This window comes from Echinops telfairi, unplaced genomic scaffold, assembly GCF_000313985.2.
Source record: "Echinops telfairi isolate 266 unplaced genomic scaffold, ASM31398v2 ScPeMD7_18;HRSCAF=68, whole genome shotgun sequence".
Taxonomy (NCBI): Eukaryota; Metazoa; Chordata; class Mammalia; order Afrosoricida; family Tenrecidae; genus Echinops; species Echinops telfairi.
The window spans coordinates 32,760,342-32,783,075 of record NW_022103915.1 but is presented as its reverse complement, the minus strand read 5'-3'; the positions used below and the strand labels follow the sequence as shown (position 1 = coordinate 32,783,075).

The 22,734-nt window shown below is 44.2% G+C and overlaps 1 protein-coding gene across 8 annotated transcripts in view; it reads right to left on the bottom strand.

The window, feature by feature from the left end:
• DPF3 (double PHD fingers 3) overlaps positions 1-22,734 on the bottom strand; it is a 211,065-nt gene that overhangs the window by 147,493 nt on the left and 40,838 nt on the right. For all 8 annotated transcript variants that reach the window (XR_006679866.1, XR_006679867.1, XM_045287781.1 and 5 more), the window contains exon 2: positions 12,892-13,052. Coding sequence is in view for 6 of the 8 variants with exons in the window: in XM_045287781.1 (XP_045143716.1) it covers positions 12,892-13,052 (161 nt within the window). In the remaining 2 variants the exon portion in view is untranslated. The remainder of the gene's footprint in view (positions 1-12,891; positions 13,053-22,734) is intronic.

Genomic DNA, 22,734 nt, shown 5'->3' with positions numbered 1-22,734 from the left:
GCAGGGATAGAACAGGAGATCCCCCTCCAAGCCATTACTGTCATTTAAAGGGCTCCATCCTGTCTTCACTCCTACCATGTGTCACCATTAGGGTCCTTACCAGTTCCCATATGGCCTGGGTCAGGGAAGTCTTTACCACGACTGGGCATCACAGCCGTATGTACTGAAAAAGGACAGTTGTTTAGGCCCTGGCCCAATCCTACCAAACCAGAATCTCAGAGAAAGACCCAAGGAGTTAGCACCCCACACATTAGGAACTTGGTCTGAGATCCAGTCTTACGTGTGGTTCTATTTTCAAGGCCCAGCGCACAGTAGGTATTCTCTCAAAGGGCGGTGGTTGAAATCGCCAAGTTGGACCAACTCTATCAAGAGCTGGAGGCATGTCTCACACACGCGAGGGAAGGCTGGAAGAGTAGGCAAGATGAATTTCAAGGCACTTTACCCAAGGCCATTTCCCTGGTCTCTGCTCTCCTCTCTCCCTCTTGGCACACTCAAGAGCATCCCTAACTGCTATGAAGCCACCCTAGGCCGCTGGGCCTTTATTCTTCCCTAAAAGACTGGTGTCCTGAGCACTTGGCACCTCACCCTACTCCACGGCATTCATCACAGCTCTCTGCCTGTTCCCTCCCAATCCTTTGACTGTGTGTGTGTGTGTGCGCGTGCGCGCGTTTCTTTCTTTCTCTCTCTCTACCCCATGCCCTACCATTAACCCCCGATTCCACTCTCTCCTTTCCTCCCCCTTTCTCCCCCAGCCCATCTCTCTCTCAGATTCAGTCCAGGTGCCCTGCCAAAAGGGACCAAAAGCACAGAATACAGTCCGCCTGCTCTGCTTCAGGGATTCCCAAGCCCCTCACTGGTTCCATCTCAATGAAAAGCGGATGCATCAACAAACAGCTAACATCTACGGGCCGACTCCATTGGAGCAGCTCTGTACTGGGCTGAGAATACTGGACTAGCACTCTACACGCACTGCATCTCATCTCCTCGTGCCAACAGCCCTATGAGACTTTCAGAGAATCAGGATGGAAAGGCTGACACAGTGACTAAGTAACAAGCTCAAGGCCATACAGCTCATTGGGGGGAGAATAAGCTGGGTGGCCCAATCCACAGCGAGCTCAAACTATCCTACCTAACTCCCCACTAAGCCATCCAAATCCCACTCACTAGAAACCCAGGGTCCTGCTGGAGGGAAAAGCAGCTCCCCAAGCCAAAGCCATCAGCAGAGCCTCTAGCCCAGCGGTTCTCAACCTGTGGGGCTCAACCCCTTTGGGGGCCGAACGACCCTTTTACAGGGGTCGGCTGATTCTTAACAGTAGCAAAATGACAGTTATGAAGTAGCAACAAAAATGATTTTATGGTTGGGGGGTCACCACCACCTGAGGAACTGTATGAAAGGGTCGCAGCCTTAGGAAGGTTGAGAAGCGCTATTCTATCCTATCTACACTCACCCCCCTCACCAAAGCACTTTGTATGGGATTCATTTTCCCTCTCCTGCCACATCTCCACCTGGGAAACTAAAAACAGTGTAATAAGGACTATACCATGTGGGGGGTGGGGAGGAGAAAAACCACTAATACATGCGTTCTAAGTTCCTCAGGAGAATTTTTTGGTAAGAATAATAGGACTGTCATGTAGGGAGGAGACTTAACAGATTATTGTGTCTAACCTTTACCTGAGGCACTGTTGCCAAGACTCCTGACAAATGGGCCCGCTCCTCTTTCAGTGCACTAATTTTACGCTTTGCCCCGCCGGGAAGCAGTCTGCTATGCTGATGAACCTCTCTGCTGTGAGAAGCATGCCTACCATGTGCAGGCACTGCTGGGGGGAATGCAAACTGGTGCAGCGATATGCAGGCTGGGTTTGGAATCTCTAGCAAACGACAAGGAGCCTTGGTGGTATAGTGGGTAAATGAGCTGGCCTGCTAACCACAAGGTCAGCAGTTCGAAACCACTAGCTGCTCTGTAGGACAAAGATGAGGCTTTCTACCCTGGAAAAGAGTTACCGTGTCTCGGCAAACACACAGGGCCATGTCCATTCTACCTTGTCCTATAGGATCGCTTTGAGTCCGAATCAACTCAGTGGCAGTGAGCAATCAGCACAGCAACATAAAAATGTCTGAGATAGAAGTTTTCATGACACCGGGACATGACAATGAAGAACAATGATCCCTAAGGTCCTGGGAACAAAGAATAATTGCCCCAGCTGCTCCCTTGAGACAGTTTCCAGAGAGCAGCCCAGGAGGAGGCCCAGGTGGCTCTAAGTGCGTTTCCTGAGTCTGGGAGAGAGAAAGAGAAAGACTGAGACTGGAGAAGCCAGGGTGCGGAAAAACTGCATGACAACGTATTATATCAGAGAGAGTGTGCTGGGGAGATTACAGAGGGTCTCCTCTGGTGTTCAGCTCAGTACTGATCGGAACATATTTCGGAGAGAACCTCCCAAGGATTAAAGGCAGCAATGCCTGGCGTTCACACGAGTTAGTCTGGGAATGCTCTGCCTCCAGTCAGCCTGGAACGCCTTACTGTTCCCGGTGGAACCGGCAGAGTGCACAGAAGGGCCTTGCCTCAGGCCTAGCCTACCACCCCTCCAGGTCCACCTAACACATCTTAAGGAGGACAAGAAAGAGCTGTGTCCCACAATGAAGCTCAAGAACATTTATAAGGCCAAAAACTACATACAGCACCCAGAAGAGTAAAAGTAATAATGCTGACATTTAATTCAAAATTACAAGGCATTTACAGTTAGAAAATAATCTACAATATAATCTGTACTCTGAGAAAAGTTAATCGATATAAACCAATGCAGAACGGTCACTGATATTAGAATTAGCACCCTGGGTGCTAATCCAGTTATTCTTTTTAATCCCACAGCTAAAATGTCAAGTATAAATACTACACTTCTTATCTATTTTCAAATCGAAACCAAACTTTAAGAAATGGCAAACGTCCTGACTGGAACCAACAGCAGATGATACATGCTAAAGAAAAGATGAGTGGACTTGAAAAGCTAGCAGCAGGAACTATCCAAACCGAAAGCCACATAGGAAACCTTTGTAAACGAAAAGAACGGAGTATCAGCGAGCTGTGGGACAACAGCAAGCAGCCTGATAGAGATGCAATCAGGGCTCCCAAAGGAGAAAGGGAAAGGACAACACCTTTGAAAAGCTCCGCAAAACTCGACCACACACACACACACACACACACACACACACACACACGATGAGAGTTATACAGGACACATCAGAATCAAACTGCTCAAACCAACTCATAGGAGCATTAAAACGAGCAAGAACAAAGAGACATGTTGCACAGAGGAACAAAGCTGAGAATGACAGCAATTTCTCAGCCACAGCAAGAAAACAGTGGAGCAGTAAAATTAGAGTTCTGAAAGAAAAACAGAACTGGTTAACTTAGAGCTCTATACCCGGCAAAAATATCTTCCAAGGACTTAAGCAAACTAACGATGTTTCACACACACAAAGGCAAAATGAATTCCTAACCAGGAGACATTCAAGACCACTCGCTGACACTTACTGCGAGAGTCCATTCTGACTCCTATCAACCCAGGCTGGGAATGTCTATCGGAGCAGATAGCCTGACCTGTCTCCCAAAAAGCCACTCGGGATTTTGAACTGGGTACCTCATGGTTAGCAGTCCAGTGCTTACCTAATAGGGTCACCCTCCTCTAAGACTATTACGCAGAAAGAAAATTATACCAGAAGTAAATCTGGATCTACAAGAAGGAATAAAGTATTAGAAATTGTTTAGTGCCTGAGTAAATGCATAAGATGTGAGGCGGCTGCAAAAAGTTTATGCCTTTCATTGAATTCTTCCATAAACTATACCACTAAAATAAAATAGTATTTTTCATTAATTAAACAAATACAGTGCTATTATAAAAAATGTCTTTACCTAAAAGTAGAAAAAAGGTATAAATAGTAAACTGATCTATAGATTTGACAAAGGATGATTCCACTTATGTATTCACTTATTTCCACTTATGTGCTGCAAATACAGCCAAGAACATAGAAGAAGACACGGGGAGTCTGTTAGTTTGTTATACTGAGGTGGCTTATGCATTGCGGTGATATTGGAAAAATGCATTTCAAGTACGGGCATTTCAGTAAGGTGGCCTATGATGGGCAGGTTTCGGCAAAGCGTGGAGAATAAGACAAGGAAGAAGGAAGAGGAAGAGCCCCTGTCAAGATTTACAATCTCGGAAACGCAATGGCAGTGGGATGTTGGTTGGTTGGTTGGTTTAGTTGTTGTTGTTGCTTATTTTATTTTTAACAATAATCACATTAACTGTCAATGGTCTTCACAGTCCAATTAATGGACAGCAAGTTATCAGACTACTTTAGAAAAGCAAGGCACTACATGCTATTCACACACACAAAATATAGACCAGGACCCTGGGAAGGTGGCGCCAAGATAAGAGTGCCCTGCCTAGAACTCCCCGTGTATGGCCCAGAGCTTGACAGTATATAAAACTCAGGATGGATGAACCTTTAGGGACAAGTATAATAAAGGTTCTTGGGGGTGTGGGGGTACAGGGTGAGAGGGAGGGGGACAGGAGGAGTTGATGTCAAGCAGTTCAAGAAGGAAGAGAATGTTTTGAAATTGATTGTGGTAGCAATTATACAATACTTCTTGATATGACTGAACTATGGAACATATGAATCTGTATTAGCTCCCAATAAAACGAGGTTTGTGCATGGGAAAAGTATAAAGTTATGAAAAGTGAAAAGTAAAAAGCTGGGGAAAGATATAGCCATTGGGGAAAAATTCAAGTCAACAAAAATATTCTCTGATCACAATGGAATTAAATTAGAAATCATTAACAAGAATGTCTCTGGGAAATCTCCCAAGTGGTTTAAAGCAAAATAACGTAATTCTATATAGCCTACAGGTATAAGATGAAGCCATCAGAGAAATTAGAAAGTATTTTGAACTGAATGTAAATTAAAACACAACATTAAAAATCCATAGCATGGCTAACTCACCACCAACAAGTCAATTTTGATTCATAACAACCCTGGTTTCCAAGGCTACACATCTTTACAGAAACAGACAGCCTCAACTGACTCCTGTGGAGTAGCTGGTGGTTTCGAACTGCTGGCTAGTGGGCAGTAGCCCAACACATAACCTACTACACCAACGTGGCTAAAACTAACCACCCACCTGATTCTGACTCACACAAACCCTGTAGAACCAGTTTCTGAAACTACATATCTTCAGAGGAACCCAGAGCCCCATCTTTCTCTCAAGGAATAGCTCTGACGCTTGAAGTTCCTACCCTGCAGTTTACTACTCCAATGCTTAACCCACTGTGCCCGCAGGCCTCCTGAAGCATGGTAGAAAGAGATTTATATTAGAAAATAAAGGTCTTAAAGAAGTGACCTCAATTTCTATCTTAAAAATACAAACAAGGGCTTCAAAGAGTTTGTGGAAAAACTGAATTGGAAGATAACAAAATTTTTCCAGGAACTTTTTTAAGACACCCTCTAAATAAATAGAAGAGTAAATTAAACCCAAAGTAAGCAGAAAGTGAAAAAGAATGGTCTGAGCATAAATCTAAGAAATACGAAATAAATTAAAAATGAGAACAGCAATTAAGCTAAAAGCTATTTCTTAGAGAAGATCAATAAAATTGGTAAGCCTCTAGCCAAGATGATCAGGGAAAAAAAGAGGGAAAGATACAAATTACCAATAGAAGAAATAAAAGGCTATTAGCTACAGATTCTATAGTTATTAAAAGGACAATTGGGCGATACTGTCAACAAGCTTTACCACTCAATTTGAAAGTCTCTGTAAAACATAAGCTACCAAAGCTCATTCAAAAAGAAATGAGATGAGTAGAATATCCCTTATCTATTCAAGAAATTAAATTTTAGTTAAAAACCTTGCAACTAAGAAACCTCCAGGCTGGAGGGGCTTCTCTGGTGAATTACTCGAAACATTTCTAGGAAAAAACAGTACCAATTTTGCATAAATTATTTCATAAAATTGGACAGGGGGGAATACTTCCCACCTCATTATAGGAAGCCAGCAGTACCTGGATACCCAAGCCAGACGGCACATTTTTAAGAAAACCATCGACCGATATCCTTCATAAATGTAGATATAGAAAGTCTAACGAAACTTCTGCAAACGGAATCCAACAATACATAAGAAGGTCAATGCACCATGGCAAAGAGAGGTTTATCCTAGGAATGCAATGTTAGTTTAACATTCAAAAATCAATCAATACAACTCATCACATCAAACTACCACAGGAAAACCATACAAGCATCTCGACAGACAGAAAAATCAATTGACAGAATCTAACCTCTGTTCCCAATTTTAAAAAAACAAAAAAGAATTCTCAGACAAGAACTTGAAGAATATCCTCAGAGAAGGGGTGTAGGCCAAAAAAGCCTTCCGTTAATGCCAAGTTCACATTGAAAGAATTCATGCTTTGAATTCAAGAATTCAAACAAGGAGATTTCTTGTTCCTCAAGATTAGGAACACAAGAATTTCTACTCTCCTGACGTCTGCTCAAGATGGTACCAGACTCTTGTTACTCCGAATTGACCAGAGAAACAAATTCACAGGCACTCTGCGGAGGGCCTGGCTAACACTGGCCTTGAGCGGAACCGGGCTGGGCAACTCTTGATGTCATGTTTTTCTCTTGTGTGTACATGACTGCAACTGACCTGTTTCTCTAGACAACCCAGCTTAATACAACCTTCCTTAAGAAAGGATCGCACGTTAACGGCAGCAGAGTCCTCACCAGAAACTGCGGAGTGCTGACAGGACCGCCACCCCAAATCCTACATATCCAATGAAAATGTTATTCAGGGGTGAGGGAGAAATCAGGATATTCTCAGCTAAAGGAAAATCAGCATGAGGATATTCTCAGCTAAAGGAAAAAGCAAAGAGAGGCTGTCACCTGCAGACCTCCACTAACAGAGTTCCTATATAAAAGTAAACAAAGCAAATGATAAAATAAGGGAAGTTGGAGTCTCAGGAAAGAAGAGCAATGAAAACAGCAAAAAATAATAATTTTATGCTTGAGTGTTCTAAACTGATCCTAGAAGCAAAAATTATAACACTGTTCATGTGTGTACAGAAAATATTTATAGGAACAGTATTATCAGTGGGGGAAGGTAAAGGGGTATAAAAGGTGTAGAAAGGGGTTGATGTTAACTATACGGGGTACACAAGGGCTCACAGTTCTGCAGCTTGTTTGTGATGGTGCTTTCTTGTCTACAAGGGTGACAAAATGGCATGTGGGTGGTAGGTGCCATTGAGCTGATTCAACCCATAGCAACCCCAAGCACAACAGAACGAAACGCTGCCTGGTCCTGCACCGGCCTCACAATTGTTCCTATGCTTGAGCCGCGTGCTGCAACCACTATGCCTGTCCATCTCCAGAGCCTTCCTTTCTTTTGCTGCTTGTCTACTTTACCAAGCATGATGTCCTCCCCCAGGGACTAGTCTCTCCTGACATGTCCAGAGTATGTTGGGAAGTCTCCCCATCCTTGCCTCTAAGGAGCAAGCATTCTAGCCGTATTCTTCCAAAATAGATCTTGGCATACAACTATTTACATCTAGAAAACTGATGTCAATTTTCTGATTTGGCTATTATACTCTAATTACATTAGATTCTTTGGATAAAGGATGCATGAGAACCCTCTACTATCTTAGAAATTTCTTATGAGTTTATTAGCATTTCAAAATGAAAAGTTAGTAAAAAGGAAATATGATCCAAAATTCAAAAAACAAAAAAGCAATCTAGAGCAAAATAAACCAAGTAAGTCTACCTGTGTATTAAATCAGTAAAACAGCCAGATAGAGCACCTATTCCAGGAGACCTTAAAGCACTGTCATTTCACTCTAGAATAAGGTGACCAGACGTCCTGCTTTTGGTGGGACAGTCCTAATTTTTGGTGTTTTAAAAAAGTCCCAATTTTTTGAAAGAATGCAAGACAAGCTAGGGAACGGTCTATTTGGTCCATATAGACCAAGTTTTTAATCAAGAGCCCCTCCCCCGGCTCCCCAGTCAATGGTGTCCCGCTTTAAATCTGGTCACCTTATGAGTCTAGAATCTTGATGGGGTGTACCAAAAGGCAAATAGAATTGAAAAGTGTGTGTGTGTGTGTGTGTGTGTGTACACATACTGTATTCAGTAATCTTGTTATCTAATACTGTCGTGTGCACTATGGAATAAAGCAAATAGGTAATTATGTATCAAATGTCATCAGACGCAGAAAACTTTTAGTGGGAGAAAGGAAATAAAAACAGGTAACTACAGTGAAGTAAAACTGAATTCAAATGGGAAATATCAGTTTCTTTCATAATGTTCTTTTCTCTTTACTAAAATAATTAGAAATTGTACCTGTAAGTTCTGGCCACTGAAAAGGCTGAGAAACACTAACCAGTCCAGGGCCACAGGCACCACCATCTTGTGGCTCTGGATGGCATTCCCTACAGAAAGGAACTGGGAATCTTGGAGAAATAGCTGGTCCCAGGTCAAGGCCAGCAAGTCTGCAAGGTGAGCCTGGAACATCTCCGGTCCCTGGTGGATTGCAAGGGACCTGTCAAAAACTGCTGGGGGTGTTTCCAACCACCAGGACTATGCTAATGGGGGCAGAACCGTCCAGAAAAGAGGGTGAGCATGACCGCACAACCTGAAGAAGGTAACAGAAGTCACTGGAACTTACACAAAGAGACCGTGAAATCGGTGTATGTTCTTTTTTTGAATGGGAGGAGGAGCCAGTGCGATGGCTAGTCTTAACTAAAGAAAAGTCAATGTCTTAGAGTGAGTCAGTGCAGAAGCTCAGGGGGTAGTTAGTGGGCACCAGCCTGTAACAGGTCCCACAGTTAGGGCATCACTGGGCACCACCTGTGTGCAGCCCACACCAGATGGCAGCAATGTTTCCTTCGCAGATGCAGCCCACTATTTGCTTGCTGGTGATGAAGGGGACCACACTGGCTCTACCTCTGGAGCAAGCATGAGATGGACCCACCCCTTCCCATGCCATCATCGTCGCAACCTTGCTCTCCAGCTGCCACGTCTGTCATCAGAAGTGCACCACCTCCGGACACCATCGAGCACTTGGCTCGATGAACTCAGTGGGACCTTGGGCCCTCAGTGCTCCAGCTCAGCGAAATAACCTTGAGGCCTAACACCCACCACAAGCCCAGTGTATGTTCTGCTGTGTGAAGTTTCAAAAACAGTATCAAAGAAAATACATTGTTCCAAGCGGGAGAACATAATGAGTACTGTCCCAAACCCCTACTGGCCAAGATGGAACTACCTGAGCAGCGGTAAGAATAATTACTGCACTGGATTAAGGTACGTCAAATATGTCTAAATCAAGGAGTTCATCATAGTAATAAGAAAAAAAGAAAGAAGACAGCATTAATCATTTTTTGAGAACATAGGGACCAATTCATCATTCTGAAAACTGTTTACCAGTTTATCATTGATCCTGCCTTTCCTGTGTGAATTGCACCTCACAAAAAGGAGTTTCAGTGAGGGAGAGATTCTACGTAGAGGTAATGCACAGCTAATAGGTGAGTAAGTGATGACAGAATTGAATACACCCTTTTTCAACCCTTCAGGGAAGATCTAGGCAATTATCATCAGTAAAAAGCCTCCCGGTGTGAACGCTCACACTACCAGGTAGGAAAACTTCTTACCCAAGGTCTCTAGGCCTACCCACCAATTCTCAGGGCTGGCACTCAGCAAATTCAGACCCGGGAAACCTTCAATAGGTAACACACAAAGGTTAAGAAGTGGGAGAACCGGGAGGGTGGAGGGAAGGTGGGGCAGAAAGGGGGAACCAATCACAAGGATCTACAAAAAACCCCTTCCCCGGGGGACGGACAACAGAAAAGTGGGTGAAGGGAGACATCGGACAGTGTAAGACATGACAAAATAATAATAATTTATAAATTATCAAGGGTTCATGAGGGAGGGGGCGGGGAGGGAGGGGAAAAATGAGGAGCTGATACCAAGGGCTCAAGTAGAAAACAAATGTTTTGAGAATGATGAGGAGAACAAATGTACACATGTGCGTGACACAATGGATGCATGCATGGATTATGATCACAGTTGTACCAGCCCCCAATAAAGTGATTTTTTTTTAAGTGGGAGAAAGAAGAACCTGCACACCGGAAACCACCTAAGAGGCATTAGCAACCAACAGAGATGCAGGAAGCCTGTTTAGAGGGTGACTTAAATAAACCATGGGGAAAGAAATGTCGACCCAGTAGCCGATATTGTCTTATCTTAACACGTTGAGCCTTGACAGTGGTTGTGGGCTTGGGGGGAGGAATTTTTCGTTATGCAATAGTTACACATTAAGTAATATGCTGGCTCAGAGCGACAGACATGCATCACACATACAGCATCCACTCAGGCAGCTCCAACGGCCCATATGAAGGGACGTCCAAATTATTGCTACCAGGGCTCCAGGTCATTGTTTGTTTGTTTGTTTGTTAAACCACTGCTGTCAAGTTGATTCCACATCACAGCAACCCTAGAGCACAGAGTAAAATTGCCTCATGGGTTTCAGGGGCTATAAATCTTTAAGGGAGCGGAGTAACCCATTAAGGTACCAGGGCTCCTTCCGGCCGTATCCTTGCAGGTTTACTCCACACAGTGTGTCTCTGCAATCAATGGGGGACTGGAGACAAGCTCTCCCAGTCATACACATGTCTCCACCTTGTTGGGGGGTGGGGGGGGGTCTTCACAAAAAAGACCCAGTCAAAACAGCGGCTTCCCAAGGGATCTGTGGGGCCAGTTAGATTCAAGACTGAGAGGTCGGCTGAGAAGGTTATGGAGACTGGGCAGATTTCAAAGGGGTGATCTTGATAGATGTTCCCAAAGGGCGCAGGATGATCACAAGGACTTATTAGGGAAACGTTGTAAGAAAACTGACTAGTGCATTGGAAAGGAAAAGGCCAGGGGAAGTTGCAAGAAGGAATGTGTTACCATCCTAAGTGGTGAGGGCTATTCTACAAGGATTTCATTGGGAAACCTTACCCTATCCACTCATCTTGTCCCCTGCAGACTTCTTTTTGTTCTTAAATCTCAAAGGACATTTAAAAGGAACACAATTTGAGTTCCTAGAGGACCAAAACTATGCTCAAAAGAGGACAGAATTCTTCTGGGAAAGTTAGCGAGGTGGAAACATCGCCTTCAATTGTGTATAGACCTAGATGGGGGCTGAGTCAAGAAACAGCAGCGACACGTTTTTTTCTCACAAAAAAGTTTCTATGATTTTATAACCATGCTCTTTTTACTTATCCTTTTATGTCCATAACCCCAACCTCCTGAAAGCCTATTATATTCAAATGTTTTGAAGTAGATACAAGGGTTTGGGATAACAAGCACGCACTGCATTCGCTGTAATATTTTTCATAATGAAGAGATGTTTTCAATGCGACCATCTGGAGCTAGAAGGCTGCATGCCTGTAGTTGTTACCGTAATTGCCACCCGCTGGATGGCATCCTGTCCTCAGGAGCCTAGAAGATCGCTGTCCTAGTGACAGCAGCAATCATCACAGGAACATCAATGACAATACTCAACATCTTTGGAGGACTTACCATGAGCTAACATGCTAGGAGCTTTCTATGAAGAGCTCCCTTTAATCCCAACAAAAGCCCTATAAATAAGTAGCTAGAATTGTCCCCATTTTACGTAAGGAACCTAAGCAAGTAAATGTGAGCTAAGAGAGTCAACCCTCAAACCCAGGCCTTCTTATCTCAGGGTGAGCCAAGTTCCACTCTTTCACTCTTCCCCAGTGGCATGGCTTCAATGCCCTACATGAGGGTGCTCAATATATTGATCACCATCTACTAGTCGATCACACATGTAGCGTGGGTAGATCGCATGGCACTAAAAAAATAGACGTAAGCCTATCATCAATCCCGTCACTTAATTGATAAACAGGGCAGACAACCAGATGCAATCTTAGGTGTCAAACGCATGCGCAAACAACTGCATTAAGTGCAGCAAAACTGACAAGCTAAGTTATTGCCAATTTTTAGACCTTGTTTTTCTTCTTTTAAATGTAAGAAAGGGTATTAAAATGAGTGGGGAGCTGGACCCAGTAAGAAGACAAAACGTATCACTTTCATACGGAATGGGAGATTTTGACACCACAAGCCAGCATTCAGCTGAAGTCCAGAGCGCATGAATAGTTCTGGAACTTACTCGCAGAGGGAAAGTACCCAAACATGAGAAAATGTGCTACCTCCTTGATTGCATTATTCGACTCTACTTATTGATGTGAGTCAGCCTTTTCCCACAGAAAGATCATTAAGTCCAAGTACCGTTCCACCAGGACTAATGATCAGACTATGCATCCCTGGCTCATTCCATTCAGTGCAAATCATCAGAGAAAACTCAGGTAATGACAAAAAATGTACATAGTTAATTGTGTTGTGTTGTGCAATATGGATTCATGCAGATATGCAAGATACATACACATACATTGTACATCTAAAGAATTCTCAATGCATTTATGAATAAATGTAATAAATAAATTAAAATAACATATGTTTTGCATTTTTGTGGTTGGTAGATCATTTTATAAGTAGCTCGCATCCTCAAAAAGTGTGAGCACCCCTGCCCTATATTACCTTTTATACTTCTGTTAGCATACCTTCCAAAATCTATAAAAGGAGTTAGACTTTTTAAAAGTTGGTGGGAAATCGCATTTCCTCCCACCCCCATTTTTCCATGAACTTTTAAAGCCCTCTCTTATTTCAAGGCCCTACTGCAACAGCCTCCCCTGCAAGGCCCACCCCAGTTATATGGATCCTGGACAAGCCCGAGTCCTTCTCCATCCAGACTAGAAGCCCAAACACGCTCAGTTCCCACAGGTGGCATGGCTTACCTGGCCCTCGATGCCTCTTCTCCATCCAGATGTAGCAGTTGTTCTGGGCCACCCCTGTCTGCGAGTCCAGGAAGGGAAGGCGCACACTGCGCTCTGCACAGAGCCGAGAGTTATAGCTGCGGCAGTGCTCGATGGCTTCCTTGTAGAACTGATCCCCAAGGCTGAGGAGAAACAGAAGAGGAGTGAGGCCAACGAAAACAGGTCATTGATGCCGCCTACCCATCTCTCCAGGAGGATTTGCAGCGGGGAAGCCCAAGGCAATGAGCATCAAGAGCCTTGCCAAGGGGAAGAATGCAACTCAAAGTCAGGTCTCCCCTGGGTCTTACTTTCTATCTCAAACCACCAGTGGATTTAGAAGCCCATTTAACAAAGATCAACCGCACATGAAAGCAGCAAAAAAACCACTGGGAAATCTGATGAAGAAAAGGAGGGGAATATACAAATAACACAAATAATAAAATTAAAAAAAAACTAGTGACATTACAACAGACCAAACTAATAAATGTTATGAAGAACTGGAAAACCTTGAAGAAATGGACTCATTCCTAGGAATACCTCCCTAAACTAGCGCTGACTTAAGTACAAACCTATAGTAAAAGAAGAAATGGATTAAGTCATGCAAAAATCCCCAACAACAATAAAAGTCCAGGTCCAGACAGCCACACTGGTGAATTCTGCCAAATGTTCAGAAAAGAGCGAACACCAATTATACTCAAACAATTCCAGAGTATAGAAAAGGATGAAAATTTCCAAATTCATTTTATGAAGCAAACATAATCTTGACACCAAAACCTGGCAGACATCACTAAAAATGAAAACCATCAACCAATATGTCTCATGAGCATCGATGCGAATTCTCAGCAAAATCCTAGCCAAGAGAATCCAACCATTTATCCAAAAAACATAATTCCAAGTTCAATTCATACAAAGTACACAAGGATGGTTCAACGTTAATAAAAACAATCAATGTCATTCATCACATAAATAAAGCAAAGGAAAAGAACAATACAATCATACTGATTCATACAGAAAAGAGCACGTGAAAAAATTTAATACCCATTCCTGATAAAACACCTGCTGCAAAACAGAAGTAGAAGAGAAATTCCTCAACATAGTAAAAAGCCAAATAGCCAACACTGCTCTCAGTGAGGAGAAACTGAAAGCATTCTCTTTGTAGACAGGCATCAGACAAGGATTCCCTCAACCACTGCTCCGACCCAATCTTGTGTTGGATGTTTTAGCTGGAGCTTTACGGCAAGAAAGAAATTAAAGACATCCAAATAGGAAAAGAATAAGACTCTATATGCACATGATATAGTCCTATACATAGAAATTCCCAAAGACTCCACAAGACAATCGTTGGAACTAATACGAGATCAACATACAAAAATCAGTTGGATTCATTTATGCTAACAATGAAAGCTCTGAAAGGGAATCAGGAAAACAATACCACTTACAAAATCCACCCAGAAAGGATATTAGGAATAAATAAAACCAAAGAAAGAAAAGGTCTATACAAAGAAAACTACAAAAAAATTATAATAAATAAACTGCTACAAGAGTCCTAAATAAATGGAAATATATACTATGCTTATGGGTGGGAAGACTTAACATAGTACAAATATCAATACTACCCTAAACAATCTACAGAGGCAGCAAGCAATCCTTATCCAGAGTCCACATCATTCTCTAAAAACATGGAAAAACCAATTTATATGGAAAAGAAAGAGACCCTAGATAAGCAAAGTGGAACCAAAGAAGACAAACCGAAGGAGGAGGCCGCTCGCTTCCCGGTCTCAAAACGCACTACAGTCATGGTAGTCAGAACATCCAGGTACTGATACAGTAATAGACACTTACACCAATGGTGCAAAACTGAGGACACAAAAGTAAATCCAATCACCAAAACAACAGCTGATTATGAGAAAGAGCCTAAACACATTAAGTGAGCAAGAGAGAAGTCTAACAAAAGGTGCTGGCAAAACTGGCTCTCTATTTGCAGGAGACTGAAACAGGAGCCATATCTTCTGCCATATACAATATCACACTCAAAATGTATCTGAAACCTATAGTTAAACCTACAACTATAAAGATTGTCAATGAGTTCTGAAACTGTGATGGTGATTACACAAATATTCTTCATATGACTGAATGATTAAGTTGTCAAATGTGTGGTATATGTGCCAATAAAACTTTTAAGAAATATATTCACGGAAAAGGGACAAACTTTGGGATCCCTAGTAACCCATTAAACCATCGAGTGGACTCTGGCTCAGAGAAAGAAGACCTACAGAACAGGGAAGAGCTGCTCCTGCGGGTCTGGGGCTGTGAATGGTTCCGGGAGCAGAAAGCATGTCTTCCACGGCGGAGTAGGTGGTAGTCTCGAATGACCGCCCTTTTCATTAGCAGCCCAGCACACCGCCAGCGTGCCTACAGGCCCGGGAAGTGGCATAAAAACAAGATCAAATATAATGATACACACACCCCACACCAAGACAACAACAACAACACCACAAGACAAGCTAAATGACTGGAGCCTCCTAAAACTTAAGATACTTCTATGAACTAAGAGAGTTTAAAGAGAGCCCAGAGTAGGGGAAAAAAAAATTTAACAATGGCATATTAAACAAAAGAATAATGTCTAAAATTTATAGAACAGTTCAAGAAAAAGATAGGTAGTCCAATTTAAAAATGGGCAGAACATGAATAGACACTTACATATAAAAAATGCTCATGATCGTTAGCCATTAGAGATGCAAATCAAAACGAGACACCACCACACCACCATACCCCAGCATGAATAGCAAAGCTAAAAAAAAACAGAAAACAGCCAATGTTGGTGAGGAAGTGGGAGAGACTGGAATCCGTGACACTGCTGGAAGGGCTGTAAAATGGGACAATCATGTGGCTACTCCAGGATGGCACTTCCTCAAAGTTGGGAATAAAATACCATATGAATTAGCAATCCCTCTACTTGGTAACCTGAAGAGAGAGATGCACATTCATATTCATCGCAGCGCTGTTCACAATAGCAAAAGGACAGAACACTCGAAATGCCCATCAGTGGAAGAATGGACAAATAAAAATTGGTACATACAGACAAAAAATATTATGCAACATAAAAGTGTAACAATGTATGAAATACCTCATAACATGATGAACCTGGAGGGTGTTATGCTGAGTGAAATTCATCAATTACAAAGGACAAATATTGTATAAGACTACTGTTGAGAAAAGTCAAGAAAGGTTTTCACACTAAAAGAAACATCCTTTGTTTCCAGGGGTAGGAGGGACAGGGAAGGAGGGGAAGTCCCACGCTAGATGGTAGACAAGTTAACTTGGGTGAAGGGAAAGGCAATATAGAGTAAGAGAGAAACAGGCGGAAAATGGAGGCAGGGGAAGAGAGTGAAAGGTTTTCAAGAGTTAAAAGCAACAGAGGCCCAATGCCCATCTCTAGACAATTGGACATACCTCCCAGAGGGGTAGTGGGGAGATGAGTCACTTAGGGTACAGTATAGCAATAATGAAACCCACAACCTTCCTCTGGTTCTTAAACGCTTCCTTCCCCCAACTACCAGGACCCCAATATTGCCTTGCAGACCTGGTTAGACCAGATGATGCACAGCGGGACAGATGGGAATCAGAAACGCAGGGAATCTAGGACAGATGAACCTCTCAGGACCAGGGGTGACAGTGGAGATACCAGGAGGGAAAGGGGGTGAAGAAAGGCGGAATGGATCACAGGGAGCTACATATAACCTACTCTCTGGGGGACGGGCAGCAGAAGGGTGGGTGAAGGGAGACGCCGGACAGTGTAATATAAGGTACAATAATAATTTATAAATTATTAAGGGTGCATGGGGGAGAGGGGAGGAGGAAGGGAAGTGGAGTGGGGGGGAAAGGAAAATGAGCTGATTCCGGGAACCCAAGAGGCAAGTGAATTTTGGGAATAATGAGGGCAACAAATGTATAGATGTGTTTTATACAATTGATCTATGTATTGTGATGAATTGTATGAGCCCCAATAAATTGATTAAAAAAAATAAATTAAATAAAAATTTTTTTTTAAAATGCAACAGAGGCAGGTAGTTAGCAACCTAACCCTGTGATAGTGGTGATCTACAAGTAGATGCTTGGATAGATATGCAGGCTAACCAGGTATGGCAAGAGTGGAGCACAGTCATGAACATTTCCAGGTTTGACAGAGGATATGTGTTACCTTTGCTGCAAATATATCCATGCATGTGGTGGAGTGTCCATGGGGTAAAGGGTAAAGTTACAAAAATGTGTTAGATAAAGCCAAACACCTTGAGGAAATGAGGCACTGGGCCTGGGAGCTCAGGACCTCAGTCTAGGAAGCACCAAGTTCAAGTGACATATGGTTCAGAGTCAGTGTTCTATATTCTACTTTGGCAGGTCGTGACTGGGGTCTTAAATGGTGGAAGGCAACCATCTAAGGTGCAAATACTGGTCTCTTTCCTCCCAAAGAAAAGAAGAGTGATGAAAACGGAAAGATGTATGGAAACAACTAGTCCAATGGACTAATGGCCGATACAAACGTCAGTCTCCACAACCCTAAACGGGAAGAAAGAGGTGGTGCCTGCCTCCCACTACCAAACACTGAAAAAGACCCCATTAGAAGGTCCTAGACTGAACAGGATTAAAGTCTAGAATAGAACTCAAAAACCATAAAAGAGACTAGGCTTACTGGTTAGATACACATAGGACCTCCTAAAACAGTGGTTCTCAACCTTCCTAATGCCGCGACCTTAATACAGTTCCTCATGTTGTGGTGACCCCCCAACCATAAAATGATTTTAATTGCTACTTCCTAACTGTAATTTTGCTACTGTTATGAATCGGGCGACCCCTGTGAAAGGGTTGTTCAAGCCCCAATGGGGTCTCGACTCCCAGGGTGAGAAGCGCTGCCCTAGGACTATGAGCACAGTCACCCTTCAGGTCTGGAACTGCTCACCCCATGTCAGAATGATCAAGATCCACAGGGCTGCATTTACAAGAGCAAAGTTTAGAGGGGTAGGTAAGGAGGCAGGATGGAAACAGGAAACAGAAGAAGTAGGATAAGCAATGGAGCTGTGATGTTAACTGTAATCGTGAAGCAAAATGCATAGTAACTTGTTAAATGTAAAACTGGAAATCTACTCTATAACCCTTGCCTAATTCACAAGTTTGAAAATCGGTATAATTTTATAAAGATTACACATAGAAATGGCATTATAGATGCATCAGTTAAAAAGGAAGCATTCAAATCGCTTTCACCTGTTTCTTTTTGCCTTTTCTTAATGTGTCTACTCACTCACTCACTGCCATCTCGCTGGTACCAACTCCTAAGTGACCCCAAAAGACAGGGTAGAACTGCCCCTGTGAGTTTCCAAGACTGTGCCTCCTTATGAAAGTGGAGAGCCTTATCTTTCTCCTGAGGAGCTGGCTGGTGTTTCAAACTGCTGACCTGGCTGTTGGCCGCCCAACGCATAACCACTGCACCACCAGAGTTCCTAATGTGTCTACTAGACAATGTTAAGTATCATATGCAATTTGCATTGCTTCCATTGGACGTTGCTGGTTCATGTCATCTTCATAGCAAACCTGTCAAGTAACTTTGTGTTCCAGAGGAAGAAAGCAAGGTTCCACCTCGTTAGTAACACACACAGCATGAACCCATTACGCAGGGGGGCTCGGGCTTTGAGTATGGGACTGACTATCTAGTCCCTCACCTAGACCGTACTTCCAAGAGTCGGCCTTCCTTGTTACGTTCCCCGTACGGCTAGCTGTGCCTGTCACTCGGCCCGTTACACCGCTTCCAGGACACAGCCCAGGCCACAGTCTTCCTTTGTCACCCTGACTGCCTGGTGCTGAACCAACACTCGGCACATTTAGGTTATCCTATGAAAGCTGGACTGAGGGGATTGGTGGCTCAATGGTAGAATTCTCGCCTTCCAGCTTAAGGGACCCAGGTTCAATTCCTAGCCAGTGCACCTCATGCTCAGTGGTGACTTATGTATGGCTGTGATTCTTTCTAAAACAGGTTCCAGCAGGCCTTCCAGACCAAGCTGCACGTTGGTATCCTTGGACATGTGGTAACACTTCAAATGTTAAGACGGTGTCTTTTGCAAAGACCAAGATTATAACATTTACATCAAATGTAAAGCATGAAAACAATCAAAAGAGCTCAAATACATAAATGAATGAAAGACAGGCACATGGTGGCAGCGAACAAGTCATTCAAGTAGATAGCAATGTATCAGTACTAACATAACCTCTGCCAGGTTCGCTTGAGCCTATTGGTGGAGAGGGAGGGAGGAGACCCGCTCACAGGGACTGCAGGGAGAAAAGGGAGAATCAAGCAGTTCACTCAGAATAAACATTATGAATGTCCCTTTGTTTGGGTTCTATGTAGATTTCATGGAGCCAAAGAGTGAGACATCTCTAAGTTAAAAATAATACCTTTTTATAACCAAAACAGAACAATTAAGAAAGCAAAGTTTTCAATGGACTTTTCTATACTATGAAAAAAGTCAATGGTTCAGATTCTACCACCGAGTTTAAAGCAAATGTCTCACTCTAGGAGAATACAACCATTCCAGCACCTGAGGCAGCCAATAATGGTCACACAGCTGAAAAGGAATGGGGAGCCCAGGGGTGCGCACCGATTAAAACGCTACAAAACTAAACACAGATAAGCTGATGTGATCAAAGTTGGTAAAAGGGATCCCGAGGTTGATTAAAAATAAAGAACCGTTTCCCACAAAGCCAGCTTAAATAACAGCCACTGAGGCGACACCCAGCCACTCGTCTGTCAGTTTCTCCCCCTGCGGTGGAGTCTGTGTGCTATGACACCAGCAGCCACCCAGGGAAGGTAGGTTTCAGCAGAACTTCCAGACCAAGGCAGGCTGAGAAGCAAGCCCTGGTAGTTTACTTCCAAAGATTAACCCCAGGGATCCCGTAAGGTTTTGTCCAATATGGCACCGGAAGATGGGCCTCCTAGATTGCCAGGTACTCAAGACAGGCAATGTAGCCCAGGGTGGCCAAAGAGAACCTTCTCAGTCAGCTCAGCCCACACAAGACGGCACAGCCTGACCTGGCCTCCAGCTCCCAACAGAGAGATGTCTGCTCCGGGAAGCAGCAACCTGGTTCCCCACAATTTTCTAACAGACTGAGGGGGCTGCAACAGAGGGTGTTAACAGTTTCAGTCCGAGATATACCACTGGAAAAGAACTCATAAAAGGAGGCCAAAGACAGCAGGGGAGTTAGGGTGGTCGCAAATGCACACTACAAGTCACCCACCACTAGAGGGAATGGGGTTTCCATTTTCAACACAAACGTCTAGACTCCAGTAAGGCAGGCGCCCACTGTGAGATCTCAAGTGGGACCCTTGCAGATACATTAGGATGAGAAGAACAAGATGGGAACTCAGGGAACAGGAAAAGGGGTCGGCCAACACCGAGGCCGCCACCGAACAAATCGACAAAGTCAAACAAGGGGCCCGCCTGGCAGAAATCAATTTCCTCTTTAAACATTTTTCACTTTTGTAACATGCCATGTCCTTAGTCACAAGCATGATGGGGAGAAATGTGTATTTTTCAGTGTGATCTTTATGTGAATGATACCTCTCTTTCAGTAAACTGAGCACTTTCTATAGCCGGGAACAAATGTATTACAGGAGGAAGCTGAGGACAAAAATGTGCTATCTAACACCCCTGCCTTGTCTCCAGGGAAGTCACTTTAAATAAGCCGGGGCGCTGGCAGATCCAGGAACAAAAACTCTGAAGTCTTCCTAGAGGACTGAGAGGAGAAGGGGGCTTCCAATCTCCTCGATAAATCCACGTGGTACTTCTCCAAAAGTTAATTAGCCAGAATCTGTGCAGGGCTGGCTGCTCTCTCCAGAAGGAAAATCGATGGACGGGTCTCCCTAACCAAGGAAAGGAATTCCAACAGAAAAGATGTGGCATCTCTACAAAAAAGAAATCCTGCAGTGACAGTATCCCAGGGGTGACATTTGCATCTGGGTTGCAGAGGGCAAAGGGGGCAGGGAAAGGCTGGCAGCAATGACTCATTCTGTGGAGTAGTGGCCCATGCGCCCCAGGCTGGGTCAGGAGTGGCCCAGCCCCAGCCATCACCTGTCAGCACCAAAGTGAGGGGGCAGGGTGACCCAGGGGATGATAGATGTCTTGGGCCTCGAAGCTGCTGGCACAAGGCAGAGGAGAATGATGTCCTTATCAACAACTGACTTCAGGCGACTCAAGGGTGCCATCAGAAAGGGGAAAGGCAAGAGGGGGGCAAATTGCTGAGCTCCCCAGGACAGCCCAGCAGAAGCTATTGCAGTCTGGGTGCTCTGGGACCTGCATGGGGGTGGGGGTAGGGACCATACCAGATGGAGGACCCAACTTAGCTCTGGGAAGAAACATCCTCAGGGAGCTACATCCAGGAAGGTGAGAGAGGATTTTTGAGGGTGAAAAGTCGAGACTTCTCCAAACTCACTGCCAACAAGTCAATTCCGCTCATTGTGACCCAGAGGACAGAGCAGAAGAGCCCCATCGGGTTCCCAAGGCTTTCAGTCTTCACAGGAGCAGGAAAGCCTCATCCTTCTCCTGAGGAGCAGCTGGTGGATTTGAACAGCTGACCTTGTGATTAGCAGCCCAACACATCACCACTCTACCACCAACGCACCCACCCAGGGCCTCCAAAGGGGGCCAGAGGTCCTTCTGCAGCAGAATTCTTGTCTTGCACGCAGGAGATCTGATTTTGAAGTCCGGTCAGGGCGCCTGTCAGTGGGGGTTTACGTTTGGCTATGATGCTGCAAAGGTTTCAGGAGAGCTTGGAGGAAAGGCCTAACGTTCCATTTCTGAAAATCAGTCAATGCAAACCCTACAGAACACAATGGCTGGGCAGCTAACCAAAGGGCAGGCTCTGACAGACTCTGCAAACCACCCTCCACGCCCCCACCCAGCACGCTCCGCTTCTCCTCCTGACACAGCCAACCAACCTCCAGAGGCTTCAGCCACTTACTCTCAGATCCATATCTGCAGTGAAGTTTCAACCCAGACACCTGCCGGCTCTGCGTTCTGCCCTAAGGGCAGGTGTCCTGTCATACCTCCAACACGTCCAAAAGCAAGCTTCATGTCTCCCACCAGAAGCCTGCTTCCTCCCCAGAGCTTCCGTTCGCATGAGTGGGTGAGGACACATAGGAGCTGAGGGAACACTGTTCTCCGATCTCCCTGGCAAGGTATCCTCGACTCTCCCTTTCCTTCAACCATCTGGCACTGAGCTCTCTCATTTCTCAGTTCTCCTTTCCTCTCTCACCACCATGTTCACGAGTCCTCTTTAACTATAAAAAAAAAAGGGGGGGTGCTCAATCTAGTTAAGACGCAACAAAGCCCACACGGAAAAAGCACACCAGCCTGTATGATCATGAGGTGTCGATGGGATCAAGTAGCAGGCATCAAAGAACAAAAAAACATAATTGTGAGTGAGTGTGAGTGCGAAGTGGAGACTCAAAGCCCATCTGCAGGCAACTGGACGTCCCCTTACAGAAGAGTTGCAGGGAGGCAACAAGCCAGTCGGGGTGCAGTGTAGCAATGATGAAACATACAATTTCCCTCTAGTTCTTAAATGCTCCCTCCCCCCACTATCACGATCCCAATTCTACCTTACAAATACGGCTAGATCAGAGGATCTACACTGGTACAGATAAGAGCTGGAAACACAGGGAATCCAGGACAGATAAACCTCTCAGGACCAATAATGAGAGTATCCATACTAGGATGGTGGGGTAGAAAGGGGAAACTGATCACAAGGATTTACATATAACCCCCTCTTTGGGGGACG